The sequence below is a fragment of the Lynx rufus genome, unplaced genomic scaffold (genome assembly GCF_022079265.1).
Source record: "Lynx rufus isolate CCGP_SWC_20201006 ecotype Redwood Valley unplaced genomic scaffold, mLynRuf1.p SCAF_28, whole genome shotgun sequence".
NCBI lineage: Eukaryota > Metazoa > Chordata > Mammalia > Carnivora > Felidae > Lynx > Lynx rufus.
Window position 1 is genome coordinate 1,516,579 of NW_025814843.1, and position 18,365 is coordinate 1,534,943.

The 18,365-nt window shown below is 53.6% G+C and overlaps 2 protein-coding genes across 3 annotated transcripts in view; one reads left to right on the forward strand and one right to left on the reverse strand.

The window, feature by feature from the left end:
* Positions 1-2,737, reverse strand: part of TOM1L2 (target of myb1 like 2 membrane trafficking protein) — a 119,901-nt gene extending 117,164 nt beyond the window's left edge. For both annotated transcript variants that reach the window (XM_047089645.1, XM_047089644.1), the window contains exon 1: positions 2,644-2,737. In XM_047089645.1, coding sequence (XP_046945601.1) covers positions 2,644-2,695 — 52 coding nt within the window. In that variant the 5' untranslated portion in view covers positions 2,696-2,737. The remainder of the gene's footprint in view (positions 1-2,643) is intronic.
* A 4,456-nt stretch (positions 2,738-7,193) lies between these two features.
* The window catches only part of DRC3 (dynein regulatory complex subunit 3), a 30,462-nt gene continuing 19,290 nt past the window's right edge, over positions 7,194-18,365 (forward strand). The window contains exons 1-4 of the mRNA XM_047089918.1: positions 7,194-7,353; positions 10,579-10,695; positions 13,895-14,061; positions 15,576-15,722. Of these exons, the coding sequence (XP_046945874.1) occupies positions 7,194-7,353; positions 10,579-10,695; positions 13,895-14,061; positions 15,576-15,722 (591 nt within the window). The remainder of the gene's footprint in view (positions 7,354-10,578; positions 10,696-13,894; positions 14,062-15,575; positions 15,723-18,365) is intronic.

The following is an 18,365-nucleotide window of genomic DNA, read 5'->3' on the forward strand; positions in this document are numbered from 1 at the left end:
ACGGTCGTGAGCAGCTCTCGGGCTCAACGAAGCCAGTCTCATCTCCCCGGCTCTTATGAATTCTTTTGGACTCCTAAGAGCACTGAAAATCCCCACTACTCCGCTGAACACTTAACTATGGAGTGGCCTTCTGTTAGTGATCATTATTCTGTGCATCTGTGCTCTCTCGCTTCATACCATAAATCAATCCCTTGAGGACCAGGACGGCTATGAAACCCCAGCTCTCCCTTTTACCAGTTGACCAGTGGCTTTCTTTACTCCCCTGAGCCTCAGTTTCCCCATCTCTAAAGTGGGAAGGACAATAAAGCTTACACTGCAGAGTGGCCCTAAGAAGCAAGTAACGGCTGTAGAATTGCTTCCTGTAAGCTATAACTGCTGCTGTTAATCACCAGCTTTGTTGTTTTATTTCTGTATCCCCTCCCTCCCATCAACCACCTGGCAATACTTTCAAAAGAATACTAACAACACTAAATGTCATGAAAATCACTTTTATGCTTTGCTACAACAGCACAGAATATATACTAGAATGTCATTCCATCCTCTAATTACTTATCTGAACTGTGAAATTAGCTAGGCCTTGCCTGTTGGCTAACTGGCAATGAGGACGCTCTGATCTCTTTATGTTCAAGGGTCTTTTACAAGGGCTGGTGGATCTGGGACCTGGTCACAGGTCACAGATGGGCCAGTTGTCCCACATATCCTTTCCAGATAGCAAATTCAACCTGAACTTAACTATTCTGTTATTAACAGTGACAGCTATGATTTATTGAGCCTCTACTATGTCCCAGATACCACGCTAACTGTTTTATATCCATTATCTCACTTAAACTGTACTACTCTGTATGACTCTCTCTCTCTCTTTCTCTATCAGCAAACTAAGGTTCAGAAAGGTCACACAGCCAACAAATGGGTAAGGTAAAATTCAACTTAGGCTTTCCTGACAGAAGGATCATGTTCTTTCCACTCCCTATGTACCCCTATGGCCCTAATATTTGTAGATTTTTAAATGTCCTTTAACTTCTACCCTTTATCAGTTACCTTGGCACTTTGAAGGTGTAGAACTTCCTACTGTAAAGGAAGGAGGAAAAAAAAAAAATCCTTCCAAGTTCGCCAGGTCCCTCCAGTAACTTGCTGTAATTCAATACCCAACTGAGAAATGAGGTTTTGGAATAAGGCTGCAAGTGAAAAAGCCCCTGAGGAAAGGAAATGAAGAAAATCTAGATAGACATCATAGTCCATAAAGGTGGGAAGAGACTCTTCCAGGGCCCAGTGTCCATCATCCCTCACCAAAGACCTTATACTACAAAGAAAAGAAAGGTTCCAAAATGCCAGTTAGCCGCCAGGAGAGGCCTCAATAACTTCACATACCCCGCTAAAGGCTGATAAGTAAACTGGAAAATCGTAAGTGAAGCAGGAAATAATCAAATCACTACTGACAAAACCAGCCAGGCCCACAAGGACAGGAAAGGTCCGGTTCATAAAAGACGTTTTACCAGTCCTTCCACCAACTAGGAGGAAGCCGGTTTTAAAAGAAACCAATCAACATTCTCAACTAATCACTTGGCTTAAGTTCCTGCCTTGGGTGAAAAGGCAAGTTGCCTTTTAAGTAAAGAAATCCCATACAGGGGGGCCATTCTGGTGTTCTTTTACCTAGCCTTGGGCTTTCCTTACCCAGGATACTGGTCACCTCTGGTGCCCTTTTCCAGGTGTCCAGAGCCCCCATATAGGATTAACAGGTGCTGCACAGTACCCCTCTCTCCGCATTGTCACCAATAGACTTCAGCTTTGGGCAAACTTAATAGAGCAGAAAAGCAATAGTCAATGTGCAGAGACTACTATAAAGAATATTAAAACTTGAGAACTTGAAGGGACCTACCATATCTCACCTCCAAAACACTCAAACCACAAAGAGCAGTGATACAGAAAATGTCAAACCAGAAAGAGCAGTGACTCGCACAAGGTCATACAGGGAAAGTCATTGGCAAAGACCCTACCGAAGCCCAGGTTTCATGATTCCCAGTCCAGGGCTCTCATCATTAAGTAACGCAGGCTCCCTTCTTTCCCAGAGGCAGTCAGGCATGCCATCCCCACGCCAAGATAATCATCCTCTAGGAATACTTCCCCACAATCCCAGTCCCTCCTACAGCCTAGCTGAGTTGCAATTCTAATTAGCAAGTCTCGGAGCAGGCAGTATTCTCTGGGAGGGTGCCCGGTGTGAGGGCTGCTGGTACTGAAAAGAGGGACAAGGATGGAGGAAGAAGGGTGTGGGAGAACTAGGTTCTGCCGGCAGTGGCAGCGACACTGTCAGCCTGGATGAGGACGCACTCACTGGCATCTCCCAGTAGGCGAGGAGGTAAGCCGACCAGCAGCCAGCACCACCTCTATCAGCCAGGAAGGGCTGGGCCCTGATCCGGAGGGACGCGCGGAGCATCTCCGAGTCCCAGTTGGGCCTCGGGGAGCCGCCTGGCAGGGTGGCACCGGCGCCGTGAGCAGGCGCAGACAGCCCGTGGGCAGAGGCCCGACGGCAAGGATGCCCGGCACGCCGGTGAGGTGGCACCGGGGCCCGGCAGAGGCCCGCGGTCCTCACCAGCCCCGTCCACCGCCGCCGCCCACCCAGATTGCCCACCCTTCGCGCAGCCTTACCGAGGCACTGCCCCACCGGGGTGCTGAACGGGTTCCCCAGGAGGAACTCCATCTTGAGCGGACAACACGGCAGCGGCCCGGGCCCCCTGTCAGCCGCCCGGGTATCCGCTGTCCCCCGCCGCGCTCCCGACCTGACTGACACTTGCCCCCGCCCCACCCTCTCGAACGCCGAATGCCCGGCCCCTGACCCCACCCCTTGTCGCGTCCCTATTGGGCAACGCCTGCCAAGCCCTTCTCCGATTGGCCCCCACACCTCCCTCGCGAAGCCCCACCTACCCCGCGGCGTCCGATTGGGCGGAGCGGCGAGCTAGGTCACAGGAATCTCCGTCAGGCGTAGCGGCACCTCCCCTGGCCCGCCCCCGAACGGGAGTATGTGTATTTTGATTCATCTATATGTTGGTCAATCTAGTGAATCCTTACTATTATTGGTCAAGAGCAGGGTCAATCACTCCAATAGGGGGAGGGGGGAGAGGCGGGGCTACTAATATCCCTGCCCATAGAAGGCGCTGATTGGAGAAACATTTGTTTTTTCTACTGCTGGTTGGTGGTAGGAGTATTTCCCCACCCAAGAAATGCTGTCACGTGACCGTCAACTTTCACCCAGGATGTCTACCTCGAGACTTCCCCTTAGCAACCGACTGGCCGCGCTTGGTTCCCTTAGCAACCGAGCGAAGCATCTGCTGCATGGAACCAGTCCGGTAGCCGGCGCTTCAGACGGTGAGACCCTGGACCTGAGAGTGCGGGAGGTCTCGCGTGGGCAGACAGAACCCCGACTTAAAGCTTTCCTCTGACCTTTTTTCTCTGCGAGTCGGCCCGGCGCTCCTCACCTATAAGACAAGCACACAGGTTCTCTGTCAGCCACTTACGGCCGCGCTGAGACCCTGGGCTTCCAGCCTTTGGATGAGAGAAAAACGCTAAGGAAGCATTTCCCTGGGGGAGCAGGGCCCAAAGAGATTTTTAGGGGTTCCACCCCGCGCCTCCTGGCCTGATCTCTTTTATCGAAAGTTACCCGGTCCATTGATAACTTCTTCAGGTGTTTAACCCTCATATCCGACCTCTTCACTGTCATAAAATTGTGTCTCTTCTTTATTTTTATTCTTTACCTTGGTGCTGTATAAAGTATTTTGGCTTGGGATACAGTTACCCGAGTTCCTTGTCTGCCTCTTGTCAGTAGTTCATTGTATGACTTTGGACAATTTCCTTCCCCTCCCAGGCTTCAGTTTCCCTACCTGGGAAATTAGAGAATTAGGACTTCTTTCTCCAATGGCTTCCAGAGCCGACATGTAATCAAGTAATGAATGTGCACTTAGTACCCAGTAAGCACTCGGTAAATAGTTGATTTTTCTTATTAATCCATGGCCGATAGGGGCTTTGTTTTTCAGATTCAAATGATCCCAAGTTCTTGTTTCACTGGACAACTCTGGTTTTGTTTCTCCGTGAGGAGGCTGCTCCATTGACAGTGGTGTAAAACTCGCTGCTGCTTTTCCCATCTCCTGCCTCTGGTCTTCACCAACAACACCATTGTCAGGCAAGTCAACAGGAACCCAGGTTGGGTGGTAAATTATTGCTAAAATCCCCTTAGGGGAGGAGCGGTTGGGCCTCCACCCCGAGCCAGAACAGCTGCGAGAAACTCTGTGCCCTGTGACGATGAAAATCCACAGTGCCCTGGGTACGATTGAGTCAGGATTAAGGAAGTGGGCTCTGGAATCCTGCTCTCCTGCCTCCGCCGTATACCATATAGATGTATTAGGCATATTACTCAGCCTTTCCAACTAGCTTCCATTTCCTCATCTGGAAACTGCAGATGATTAGTCCTACCTGTAAATTAAGTTCCCTTTAATTTGACCACCACTCCCCTCATCTCTCCCCTTACAACCCTTGCAGTTCTCTGTACTGTAGCCAGAGTGAGCTTCTTAAAATTGAAAGCTGTTCACATCACTGCCCTTATTAAGCCCCAGGAGCTTCTCAGGGATCCTAGAATAATAAACTCCTGTAGGCCTCTTCGACCTTGCATCCCTTCAGCCCAAAGGAAACATGTCTCATTCTCTCCCACCTCAGGGCCCTCACTGTGCAGTTCCCTATTCCTCCTTTCCTACCCATCCTTCAGATCTCGGCCCTGTCTCCCCTGGCCAGGTCAGGTGCCCCTGATGTATGCTGTCCTAGTTCCCTACATCTACAAACTTGTCATGGTTTGTAATTAAATGTATGATTATCTGATTCACATCTGAAACAGAGGGAAGGAGATCTGTTTTATTCACAGCTTGTAGTAGCTGTGAATAAAAATGTGAATTCATTACACATGTGTGGGCTACACACACGATCTTAAACAAATGTAGGAGGGAGGAATTATCCATTTTTACAGATGGGAAATCAAGGGCTTAGACAGGTGAGGTTAGTTGCCGAAGGATGCACGCTCAAGTTCCAAATCCTGCCCTCGTGTGCTTAACAAAGATTGTGCCTCATAACCGTTCCACGCTGTGGAGTGACTGTGGGCTTGACTGAAAGCAAGCCTGATCCTTCCCAGGTGCCAGGCCTAGATGAGGTGGGAGTGATGAGAATTCAGTCAGAGTTTTGAAATCGGAATTAAGAAGCATTTCCCAGAGTACGGCATTTTTCTTTGAAAACGCACAAACACTTTGCAGGTAACATCTGCCAAATCCAGCACATTAAAATTTCCCCAAAGGCAAGCTGGTGTCAGGTTATAGGAAGTCTTAGAAAAAATTGTTTCAAAAGACTGGGGAGATGGAAAGAGGGGGAGGACTAGAAACGTCTTAGGGAGTTGATTCATTCACCCTAAGGAGTTGGAGCCAGCGTTGAGAGCCTGGAGAGGGGAAGATGGAAGGCGCAGGTGGAGAAGGGATGTGGGGGGTGGGGGTTAGTGCGGGGGGGGGGGGGGGGGGGGGAAGGGGGTGGAGGGGAGGCTGTGGCTCCTAAGGAGCAGAAGGAAAGGATGCACGAGGAGTTAAAGGCACAGGGACATTTGATCACGGACAGCTTACATAAGCTGCATCCAAGTGGATGGTGGGAGAGGACCGATGAGGGCAGCGGGCAGTGGCAGTCTCTAAGACCAGGTGGCAGGATTGCCCGGCCCACCCCAGTTTGCAGTGAACACCATCAGCCCAACACCGGGAGTCTCTCCAGCAGCACTCAGTGGAATAATACAGGGACTGCCCAGCATCAGGGAGAAGGCCTGGGTGCTGGGGACACAAGAGGGTGAAGGTAGATGGTGAAGCCAGCAGGAAGGAGAGACACAGGAGTGGAAAGAAGAAGGGAGGACTGAGTTTCCAGAGGGTTCAGGAGGCAGAATCTGGGAGCTTCCAATAGGGGGTGCCTTCCTGCAGGGTCCAACCCTTCTGGATATTGATAATGATGAGAATGAGGTTGGGGTGCCCAGGCTTCCCAGGGCCATGGCTCCGTCCAGCCAGGAACAGTAGCCCAGGGTCAGCCTACAACTGACCAACTCCACAGATCCCCCGTTTGCCTGCAGAGTCTCAGCCAGATCCCTTTGGCCCATTAGCAGTAGAAACCTAGGGACGCCTGGGTGGCTCAGTTGTTTAAGTGTCGACTTGGACTCAGGTCATGATCTCATGGCTCATGAGTTCAAGCCCCTCATCTGGCCCCTTTCCCACTTTATCTCTCTCAAAAATAAATTGAAAAAAAAGAAACCTACTGGTGTCAGTTTAACTAAAAGAGGATTTAATGTGAGGAGTCAGGAAACTCTCACAGGGCCTGGAATTAGGGACACTAGGGATGGGACAGCCAGCAAAGACTGTCAGTCTGTCCGCCCTTCTGTCTTATTTTCTGGATCACCCAGGTTCCCGTCTCTGTTTCTCTCTGTCCATCTGCCTCACCCCCCTCTTGTTATCTCCGCTTAACCACACGTCTGGCCAGCTCATGGCCCCCCCAGTTCCTCCCCAGCTCACACAGGCAGCTCTGATGAGACTTTCATCCCACTGCCCCAAGTTCACATTCCTCAGCGGGAGAATACGAATGGCCAGCGTAGGTCAGTGTCTGCCAATATCCATGCACTGGGCAGCTTGTGGTGAGATGGGGGGAGTACGGGTACCACTGCCTGATGGGGATGAGTCTCTCAGAAGGGGAGCCACCGGCTGCTATGCCTGGCTGGAGCTGCCAAGGATCATGGTCAGCGGTTGGTGGCAAGACACTGAGTAACAGTGGGTGAGGAAAGCCAGAGGCTTTGACGGCCATGGCCATAGGGCAGCTGAGCTCCCAAGGCTGAAGAGACCCGTGTGGACCACCAGTCCCTGGGGTGGGGGTAGGGTCACAGCCATGGTTGTGGGACCAAGGGGTGCACCCCTGCAGATGGGTGCCAGGCAGGACGGGTACAGACGGTTGCTGGAAAAGGCCTGGAGAAGCCTTAGTGCAAACGTACTAGCCTCTCAGTGCGGTGGGCCACGGACCGGGATGGGGGCAGCGTCAGAGCATCCGTGACTGTCACCGTGCTCCTTAAAAAGACCCCAGCCGAACCCTGTCTTCAAACAAAGGAAGGAGCAGATTGTGGAGGAGGAACGTGGTGTTTTTTAGGGAAAATGAACTGGCTGTACGACTCAGTGGAGCCAAGAGTGATGGACGAGGACATGCTCAAGCTGGCTGTGGGAGAACAGGGCCCACGGGACGAGGCTGGGCAGCTGGCCAGGCAGGAGGGCATCCTCTTCAAGGATGTGCTTTCACTGCGGCTGGACTTCCAAAGTGCGTATCCTGGGCTGGGCTGGGGCCACCAGGCGGCCCAGCGCCCCGCCCCTGGCTTCTCTGCCCCAGAACTCCACGCAGAGTCCAGGATCACGGGACCCACATCAGCGGGCGGGCCCGCATGGGTTAGAAGGCATAGGAATGGCAGAGAGTGTTTGAAAAGTTAATACTGAGTATCATTAGCATTTGAATGTCCACGGCACTGCTGGTTCTGAATAATAGGGAAAAAGATAAAATTCTCCCACTCCAACTCTAAATGAACCCAAAGGCCCCGCTGCTTCCGTCACAGATCCCACATGGAATTCTTGGAGCGGGGTCCCTGGCAGGTGGAACCCAGGAGCGTGGTCCCACGCAGCCAGGAAGAAGCCATGGGGCGGAGGAGGACGTGCGCTGGGGGCAGGAAGCAGGAGAGGCGCCTCAGGAGCAGGAGGACAGCCTCGTGGGAAGACAGGTCCTTAGTGCCTCCGTGTCCCCTTCTGTAAAATGGGAAGATGATGGTCCATGTCTCAAGCTCTGGTTAGGAGGAGAAAGTGAGGTAACACACGCACAGTGTGTTCGCTCGAGAAGGCCAGCGGCTCAGGACAGGGGATGCGAGAGGAAGCGAGAGAGGCGGGCAGGGTGCTGCGTGTATTGTGCGGGTGTCTCCACAGCAGTGACCCGGGCTGCTTCACATTCCTGCTCTGTCCTGGGGTTCTGTGCTGGCCTGCCAGGACATCCAGGAGACAACAGGGGAATTACTGAGGCCCTGCCTCAGCCAGTCTGGGGTGGACCACAGGGACACAGCAGTGGGCAAGGCAGGCACAGCCCTGGCCCAAGCCTCATGAACCCACAGGCCTCCCCAGAGCATGGCCTCCACGGCTGACCACCCAGAGCAGGAAGGGACCCTGGGCCCAGCCACTTCAGGGGTGGGAGGGGCGAAGGGACTGCAGAATGGCTGTCACCAGAGGGGGCTTTAGCCACCTTTAGCTCACCTCCTCCCCTTCTTAAGGTTCATTTTGCCGGTATTTATAAAATGCCTCTTATATGCTAGGTGCTGTTCTAGGCACTAGGGATTCAACTGTGAACAAAAAAGACAAAAACCCCTGTCCTCATGGAACTGATATCCAGGTGATGGGAAAATTAAAATAAAAATAGTGTATGTTAAAGGTAATATGTGCTATGGAGGAAAATCAAGGGGAGGGAAAAAGGGGAGTTGGGGGTAGAGCACGGTGTTTTATTGGGTGGTCAGAGGCCTCATCATGAAGGTGACAGTTGAGCAAAGACTAGAAGGAAGTGAGGGAAGGAAGCACGCAGAGATCCAGGGAAAGCATTCCAGGTAGAGGGAACAGCCAGGGCAAAGGCCCTGAGGCAGGCACCCCTGTATGGAGACAGATCAGAGAGGTGAGGAGGTCAGCTAGCATCAGTCTTGGGGGCCAACAGGCAGTGTTTGGCTTTTATAGTGAGTGAGATGAGAGCCCCGGGAGGGTCCTGAGCAGAAGAGGGACAGGATGGGACTTAGCTTTTCACAAGATCCCACTGGCTGCGGGAGGATAGAGTGTGGCACCCCAGGGCCAGAGCAGAGAGACTAGTGAGTGAGACAGTTGCCACTGCGGTCCAGGAAACAATGGCAATGAGCTGAGACCAAACCGGGGGTAGTAGAGGCAGATCCCATGTCTATGTTGAAGATTAGAATTGGATTTTTTGAGCAGTCCTGTCATTGCTAGCAACTCATTTAGAACTGGTGAATACATCCTGGTTTTTGTTGTGTTGTTTTGGCTTTTCCACACGAACTGCTGATGCCTAAGGAAAAGGCAGCACATAGGTGTGCAAGGCAGAGCACCCGGAGTGCGGGAGCCACCCACGGGAGCAGCATCTCCGGAAAGTCAGTCATAGCCAAGAGCTGTCAGTCTAAGACCAGGGCCAGAAAAGGCTCCTGGAAAATCCAGACCAGGATGGGTGGTATCTGAGGTCCTGGGTATCATTCTGGGAAATCTGGCCACAGCGAGCTGGGGAACAGACACCAGTCCCACTTGCCCCTGGGAATGGCAGAGGCAGGGCCCTGGGGGAGAGAGATGCGGTCCACCCATCCCCACCCCCACCTGGCTTGGGGAGGGCAGCCAAGAGGGGTCACCCGGCCTCCCCCAGGACCTCACAACCTCTGAATGAATGTTGAAACCACTGCCCCCGAATGTGTGGTTATTAAGTGTGCTTTTTTTTTTTAACCCCTTTTACTTCTATATTATTTCAGTTATTTTAATGAGCGTATTCTAATTTTATAAGTTTTAGAAATCCTTGCAAAAGCAAATATAGAAAAAAAGGGGCATGTAAACGACAAAGCTATTATGGCTGCTAGAGGAAACTGGGGGCAGGTTTAGGCCTCCAGAATTTTACATACGTAGCATCTCCTTATTTATACGTCAGCGTAGTTCAGAACTCTTCTGGCTGTCAGCAACAGAGACCGAACTCTGCCTGGCATCAGGAGCAAAAAGAATGAGTTGGCTGCGTGTCTATGAAGGTGGCCTTTAGGGACAACGGGTCAGGAGCTTCAGTGACATCAGGAACCTGCCTCTGTCATATGGGTGATTTATCCCGCTCCCCATATAGGGACATTTGTGGGTCCCCCGATCTTTTTGCCTCTCATGTGCCTATAGGTATTTCTTTGGGCACACACGCAAATGTGCCCTTGCAGACAGATTCCGAATAGAGGAATTGCAGGGTCAAAGGCGACAGGCATTAAATATTTCAGTTAACTCGGCCAAATTGCCCTCCAAAATGGCTGAACTAGTTGACATGCTCACCAATGTGCACGAGGGGTGGGTAGTGCAGGCATTCACCCTGCAGCCTCGTTCTATTTGTCACGCTGTGGCAGGAAGGACGCTGTTGGTGTCCTGTGTCCCGAGGTGTGACAGGCTCCCGAGAAGCCTCCTAGCTGGACATTAGAGGTGGCACGACTGAGTCCCATGCCCTGGGCAGGTCCAGCCCACACTCACGACGACCCTCCGTAGGCCTTTGAGTTCTGCTGCGTTCCTGGGTAGAAGCACTGATCACTGCCCGCTCTGCACTAATAGAGACTCTTGGGTGCTTAGCCCACATCCCCAGGTCACATGCTCCAGGTCAGGGCGGTGGAGTTATGGGCCTTGTGAACGGTTAGTATTGGCCGTTGCAATTTTTTAGTGCACCTGCACTGAACTCTTAACCCTAACCCCAGGCTGGAAGCAGCCAAGGCGCCTCCTCCAATCGTTTCAGACATCCTTCGCATAGACAGCCTCTGGCAGTTTGAGAACTTGAGGAAGCTACAGCTGGACAACAACATCATCGAGAAGATCGAGGGCCTGGAGCGTCTGGTACACCTGGTCTGGCTGGGTAAGGGCCCCTCCTGCATGTGTGTCTGCCCTAATCAAAGGTGACGCACTGCCAGGGTCATTGCCTCGCAGGCAATTTTCTGCTGCCCGCCTGGAATTAGCCGGTGTGCAGCTGAAGGTCCGTCTACTGGGAACAAGAAAGCTGCTCTTTTTAAAAGCCTGGGGCCTTTGCTGTGCAGAGCCAGCAAAGATATGCTTGGACACACCAGGCCAGAATATTCTGACCCACCTGCCAAACCTCCCCATCTGGGAGAGAGTCAAGGGAGCAGTCTAGTTACTCTAGACCCAGGGTGACAGACAACTGTGGGCCCTGCCAGTCAGGGGGGCCCAGATCAAGCCAGAAACAATTATCACAGCTGCTAGTGTCCCTTGAGCACGACTACCTGCTAAGCACGGGCCTGCCTGCTTTCCTTGTGAGGCCTTTTAACCCATCCATTTGCATCCCCATCGTAGAGATGGGCAAACTGAGGTCTCAGTGAGTAGTGAGGGCATCAGGCTCCCAGCTGAGCTCTGTCCAAGTGTAGAGCTCTGGCCCTCATTGCTAAGGCCTCAGGGGGTTTTGGTGAACAAGGAGAGGGGGCTGGCCGGAGAGCTCTTTGTATCGCTGTCTTATTTAGCCCCCACGGCAATCCTAAACGGTGAGTGTTACAATCCCAGTGCGGAGAAGAGGAACTGAGATTTTGCGAGGCCAAGGCACTTGCCCAAAGCTCCAGCGGAGGTGCCACACAAGCCCGTATCTGTGTGACCCCGAAGCCCATGCTCCCTCCGTCCGGTCAGGCTGCTCCCGACAATAGGCAACCCGGGGCATCGGCACACATCCGAATTTACAAAACACTCTCAGCTACAGTGGCCCCGACGGTCACCAGCCCACAGCAGCCCCACAGACAGGATTACGTTGCCACCTTGCAGATACAGATGCAGCAGCTGACGCTGGGCAGCTGACGGACCCGATGGGGTCACACGTTACAGGCAGCGGAGGCGAACCACAGCCAGGTCTCCTGACAGCTGGGCCCGGGTCTTTTGCCCCAGGCAACCCCTCCTGGCACCCCAGCACCCATTAATGCCGAGTCTGGTCTTGGCAGCCCACCTCCTTGGCATTGCCAGGAGGCATCTTCTCTGTAGGAGATGAGAGGGATGAGAGGGTGCCGGGCCAGCCCCGACCCTGAGCCACGCCCCCTCTGGAACACCTGCCAGGTACCAGCTGTCTGAGTGCCATGCTTTCAGGAGAGAGCCACCAGGCCCAGCTATCTCTCAGACCTAAAACAAGTGTCATGGGCCCCCGTGCAGTACTCCTGTGATACTATAGGGGTGAGAGAACAGGGGGGACATTTCTGGTAAGAGGTCAGGTCATCCCCCTGAGAGAAGCTGGCCTTTGTCAGTCACAGCGTTAGTCACCCAGGGACCCAACCACAGCCAGGAAGATCTGGGTCCCCGGGGTGCAGGGGGTGGGGCAGACGGTGTCTCCCACTGTTCAGCAAGCCCCCGCCTCACGCGAGGCCCTGCTGGTGGCGTGCCGCATCAGCTGTCCCAGGGCTGAGGCTGTACTGGAGCCAGCCAGGACTGGCTCTCCAAAGCTGATGACGCACGACTAGTCCCAACTGCGCCTTCAGGGATGTCAGGCCGGTAGCTTGAAATTGGCCACGATGGGAGGATTTACACCACAGAAATGGGCAAGCGCTGCAATTCAGGGCCTCCCCGCCTCTGCCAAACCCTGCCCCGCCCCCCGCCCCCCGCCCCGGTTAAACATTTACCAGCATGCAGCCAGTTCTAGTGGGCCAGGCCCGGCCTGTGAAGAACAGAACTGTGTTCTTGGCATCTCGCAGACTGCAGTTCAAGCCTCAGCTCTGCTCACGTACTGACTCTACACCAGTTCCTGGAGCCTTCTGAACCTCAGCTTCTCTATGTGCTGGGTGATGTTGGGCATATACCCCCAGGCCCCTTGAATCTTGGTTTTCCTCCACCAAACGCAGACGATGAGGCCTATGTTGTGAGCATCAGATAAGATGACACACTTAGAAAGGGACGATAAGGGGGTGCTTGGGTGGCTCAGTCGGTTAAGCATCCAACTTTGGTTCAGGTCATGATCTCCCAGTTTGTGAGTTCGAGCCCCACATGAGGCTCTGTGCTGACAGCTTGAAGCCTGCTTTGGACTCTGTGTCTCCCTCCCTTTCTGCCCCTCCCCAGCTCACGCTCTCTCTCTCTCTCTCAAAAATAAATAAACATTAAAAAGAAAAAAAAAAAAAGAAAAGGATGATAAGTTACCATTAGTCTCAACTGTCAGCCAGTGAGCGTCTCCTGATACGCCAAGGAGGCTAAATTCAGGTGTGGACAAACCGACTTCCCAAATCACCGTTAAAACATGATGGCCTGCAGCTATCATGAGCATATTTCCAAGCTCATGAAAAATTCCTAGTTTAGGCCTCTGGGCCCTTGGTGTTCCAGGACAGAGTTGCAACTCCAACCCCAACCGATCCCGGAAAAGCACGGTGGGAAAAGAGCAGTTTTATTCCCCGGGATGTAAAACTTGGGCCACGGAGGGCCTGGCACCTTAGCTGCAGGTCGGGGTTGGGATTTTGGAGGACCTGAGTCAGCTGGGATGTAGCTGGAGGGTCCTGGCCTGCCACATGTCCTGGGAGGAGCCCTGGATGGACTCTGGCACCACCATGGTTAGCTGTGTGGCTTTGGGCAGATCACTGAGCCTTTCTGAGCTTCAGCTTCCCAATGCTCAAATGGGGAGAGAAATCCCAAGCTGCCACTCAGGGCTGTTGTCAGAAGACTTACTCATAAGCACTTGATAAACTGGGAAGTGCTAAGCAGACAGGTGGTATTATTATGAAAATGCCCGTAGATGTGAGGGAAGGAGGCCCTCCAGACTGTCTCCTCCTGCTCCAGGATGCACCATTGTGGACCTCCCATTCATCATTTCCATCCCAGAACAACAGAGCACAGACTTGAGTATTTGGCCACATGTGCCCAGCCAGGAAGACAAGTGGCAGAATTGGAGAGGGTGGTAAAAGTTTGAGACAGGAGGAAAGAATCCGTGCATGGCTTCTAGAAGACCATAAGCTGTCAGTGAGTCAGTTACTGGCCTGACAGCTTGGTGCTGGCTCCCAGAGCATAGGTAGCCCCGATGGGTTTGTCCCAAGACAGTCCCACCCCTAACCCCAACCAGTGGACCCTCACCGCCCTCTTCTTTCCAGACCTGTCCTTCAACAACATCGAGGCCATTGAGGGGCTGGACACACTGGTGAACCTGGAGGACCTGAGCTTGTTCAACAACCGGATCTCCAAGATTGACTCTCTGGATGCCCTCGTCAAGCTACAGGTGTTGTCGCTGGGCAACAACGAGATCAGCCACATGATGAACGTGAGTACTCAGGGGCGGCGGGCGCCAGGACTGGAGTGGCTGCTCTGGCCTCTCCTGCTGGCCTCTGGCCCAGGGCAGACCCTGGGTCTGGGCGCCCGAGGGCATTGCAGTAGCTGGGGGTGGGGGAGAAGGGTCTGTCATCTGGGATGGCGGGGAGGGGAACGCAGCCTTAGCCTTCCAGATCGTCCCCTTTTCCTAGAAAAACCAGAAATCCAGATTATTCTACCAGAGATTTGATCATGTTTGAACACCGCGCTTAGCCCCTCGGTGGCTACCAGTCCGTACTTGCACCTCTTTCCCTGAGCCCCATGCTCACTTCACAAATATTTGCTGAGGTGAGGACCTACTGGAAGTGGGGCGTTTGGCCTGACTGAAAGAGGGCTCCCTGTTATTTTTTCTCATGCCCCATTTTTATATTCTTTTTTTTTTTTAATTTATTATTGAGAGACAGGGGAAGACAGAGCACGAGCATGGGAGGAGCAGAGAAAGGGGGAGACACAGAATCCGAAGCAGGCTCCAGGCTCTGACACGGGGCTCGAACTCACAAACCGCGAGATCATGACGTGAGCCGAAGTTGGACACTTAACCGACTGAGCCACCCAGGCGCCCCTCCATCTTTGTATTCTTACAGCACTTACCCCCAACAGTGATGATTTTATTTACTCTTTAAAACATTCCTGGTCCCTGCCAGTAGAACGTGAGCCTTTGCTCTAAGGGTGGTGACCACGTGAGCTTTGTTGCCACTGCAGCCCCGGGGTCTAGCACTGCCTCGGAGTCCTGGTAGGTGCTTAATCCTGTTGCACAAACAGATGACTGGGAGGAACCCTCCGGAAAAGCATGCTTGGTTCCTTCCCCACCTTTTGCACTGTCCAGCGTCTGGTGTGCAGAAAAATGCTCTCAAATGAAACAGTAGCTCTCTTGTTGACTTTTCCCCCACTTTCCTAAAAATGGAGTAGAGGAAGACTAAATGGCAGGTAGCGAATGTCCCAGTGTCATCCAGCTAATCCAAGGTTAACTACAAATTGGGTTCCATTTAATTTAAGAGATCTGGCCCTTCCACAGAGTTCACGGTGGAAAAGCGCGCCTGTTCTGGGGGACCAGCAGTAACGACAGCAGCAACAACTACCACCCTTTACGGAGTAGGCGGGAGGCACGCTTCTCAATGTTTCTCATAGCTCATTTCCTTTGGTCCTTGGAACACCTGTGGCACACATAATAGCACCCTTATGCCCATCTTACAGATGAGGGAACAGAGGCTCACAGATGTTAGGCAACTTGCCCAAGGTCCCACAGCTGGGCTTTGAACCCAAGCCTGCTGATCAGGATAGCCGTCCAGCCCGGAACCCGCCCCCCCCTCCGCCCCCGCCTGCTTCTCTCTTGTCACCCAGGCAGCGTGGAGGGTGTCACGGCCAGGCCGCAGACCCTGGCAGAGCGATGAGGGGAGAGGCCGCTGGAGGTGTTTTCTGCTCTGCGGCAGCCAGGAAGATGGGTTACTTTCCCCTCTTCCCCCCCAGATCATCTACCTGCGGCGGTTCAAGGACCTGCGGACGCTCAGCCTCTCTGGAAACCCCATCGCGGAGGAGGAGGATTACAAGATGTTCATCTGTGCCTACCTTCCTGACCTCGTGTACCTGGACTTCCGGCGCATCGATGACCACATGGCAAGTGTCTTCCTCTGGGTCTCCTGGCTCTGTGAGTCCGTCTTCAGGCCCTCCAGACTGCACGGAAAAGTGCGCTGTGGCAGAGCCCCTCTGAGATCTAACTCCTTCGACCTGCCCCCGTGGGCACCATTCCAGCAGGACCCTCATGCTAGCCGTTCAGTGCCTGCTCACGGTGGCCAGGTCCCTCCACGTGTTGCCTCCGGGCCACGTCCAGCCACCCGGCACTGTCTGGTGTTCTGAATGAAGAAGCTGGGGACACCAAGCGAGGGCCAGCAGTTGGCATCAGTGGCTCGTGGCAGAACCCGGGAGCAATAGAACAGCTAACTGTCCTCCCATATGTGTCCACCACACACACGTTGCTGTTTGATGTCGCTTTCACTACAGCCTGTCGGGGGGGCGGGGGGGGGGGGACCTGCTCTTGCCCTCAGCTGGCCAACCGAGGGCTGGCACCAGTGAGATGCCTCGCCGGGGAGCTCGCAGCCAGTGGTGGTTGGGCCGGGAGCCGGAGCCAGGCAGCCTGGCAGCAGAACCCAGTGAGGAGGGCCCTTCCCCCGCCTACCGCCTGGTCTGTCCACGGCTGCCGCGTTCCTGTCCCCCTGCTATGAGCTGCCCCCTTTCGCTCACCCCTTGCTCTTTGCAGTGTGGTCCTTCTCTGGGTGCCTTCCCCACTGGAAGGAAAGAACCTGGCCCAATACCTTGGGCCTTTGGTGGCAGAAACGGATGTCCCTGCGTGTTGGATGCTACGGAGACCAAGGGACTGTTTGACCTGCCTGCTCCTTCTCGCGGGAAGCTGGTGCCTTCCTGAGAGAAAGGAGCCTGGGCGTGGGGGCACTGAGGCGATGGGGAGCACCTGGGAGAGCCCAGCAGGAGCAGGGAGGACTCGTCCACAGGTCTGAAGGCTGACCCTGCCTGGCCTGGACCGTGTTGCAGAGCCCCAGCGCCCAGGTGGACAGGGGCACCTTCCAAGTGTGGAGCCCTCTGCTTGCCAGTGCCTTCCTGGGAGGTCCACAGAGATAGGGTGAGGTCAGAGAGGTGCCCCTCTGAGGACCGTGGCTTTCTCTGCTTCCCGTGACAGCACCAAAAGCTGAGACTCGAATTCTAATACTCTCAAGTATTTTTTGCTTCATGTAGATAATAGTTTGGAAGTCATCACAGGCTCCGATGCTTGAAATGGGCCAGAGAGCTGTTGGGGTAGGTTTCAAAGTCCGTCATAGAACCAGGGGACAGCCTGACACTGCACAGTTCCAAAGCCCCTCCCCAAGCATTCTCTCCTCAGTCCCCAGAAGCTTCCATAAAGGGCAGACAGCCCAGTCTGGGCATCCCCGTTGTGCCGCAGCAAAACAAAGGCTCCTTTCATGATTCAGAGACTTGCCTAGATGCATCAAGATAAATAATGAGTAAAAGGCTCTAAGAGCAGAGTTCTGCAAAGCAGGGGCACTTGAAACTTCCCTGTCCACACTACTGCCTGCCCTGAGGCCAGCCATAGCCTGCCCCAAACCCCTGGCCTCTTGGTGCTATAGGGCTTGGGCAGCAGAACAGCTGGGCCCAGATACAGGCCAACCAGGGGAGGGTCCAGGATGTCCCCTGGGTCTCTGGCCGGGGTGCTGGATGACTGAGGGGCCGCTCACCTCAGCAGGACTGTGGGAGGACAGAGGTTCAAAGGCAGGCTCTTGAGGTGCCTCTCAGCTCTGTGGAGCTCTCCCCCTGTTTTCATCAGGCCCCTGTTAAGTCGAGGCCCTGGACTGTGCCTGAAGGCTGGCCCTCCCCTCAATCCAGCCCTGAGGAACAGAGGACAGTCCCCCACAAACCACATGGAATGGGCAGGTGCTATGAGCTTGAGGGGCTTTGTGTGGGGAGGCGGGGAGACAGGCAGGGGAGGCAGGGGTCAATCAGCAGGGCCCTGCTAGGGTTTAAGGGTTCTCCGATTGAAGGTGGGGGCCCGTGGGGAACCCTGAGCGGTTCTTAGCAGAATTCTTGATGTGGTCCGCAGTTCAGGAATCTGGGAGACAGAGGATATAGAGAAGAGATGTGGGATGAGGTGGGGGAGGGGGGAGGGAGAGAGGGAGAAGGCAGGGCTGTGGGAATGGAGAAGAAAGGGTGGCCCGGAAACTAGAGACTTTTAAAAATTTGGGACACCTGGGTGGCTCAGTCAGTTAAGCATCCAACTTTGGTTCAGGTCATGATCTAACGTTTGTGGGTTTAAGCCCCACATTAGGCTCCTTGCTGATAGAGTGGAGCCTGCTTGGGATTGTCTCTCTCCCTCTCTCTCTGCCCCTCCCCAACTCATGCTTTCTCTCTCTCTCTGTCTCAAAAATAAATAAATTAACTTAAAAAACAAAAATTTAAATTACCTTATTAAAGTATAAATATGTAGGGGTACCTGGGTGGCTCAGTCAGTCAAATGTCTGACTCTTTGATTTCAGCTCAGGTCATGATCTCACAGTTTGTGGGGTCAAGCCCCATATCAGGCTCTGAGCTGGCGGTACGGAGCCTGCTTGAGATTCTTTCTCTCTCTCCCTCTCTTTTCCCCACCCCTTCTCTCTCTCTCTCTCTCTCTCTCTCAAAATAAATAGATAAACATTTTTAAAATATTTTAAAAATAAGGGCACCTTGGTGGCTCAGTCAGTTAAGCTCCCAACTTCA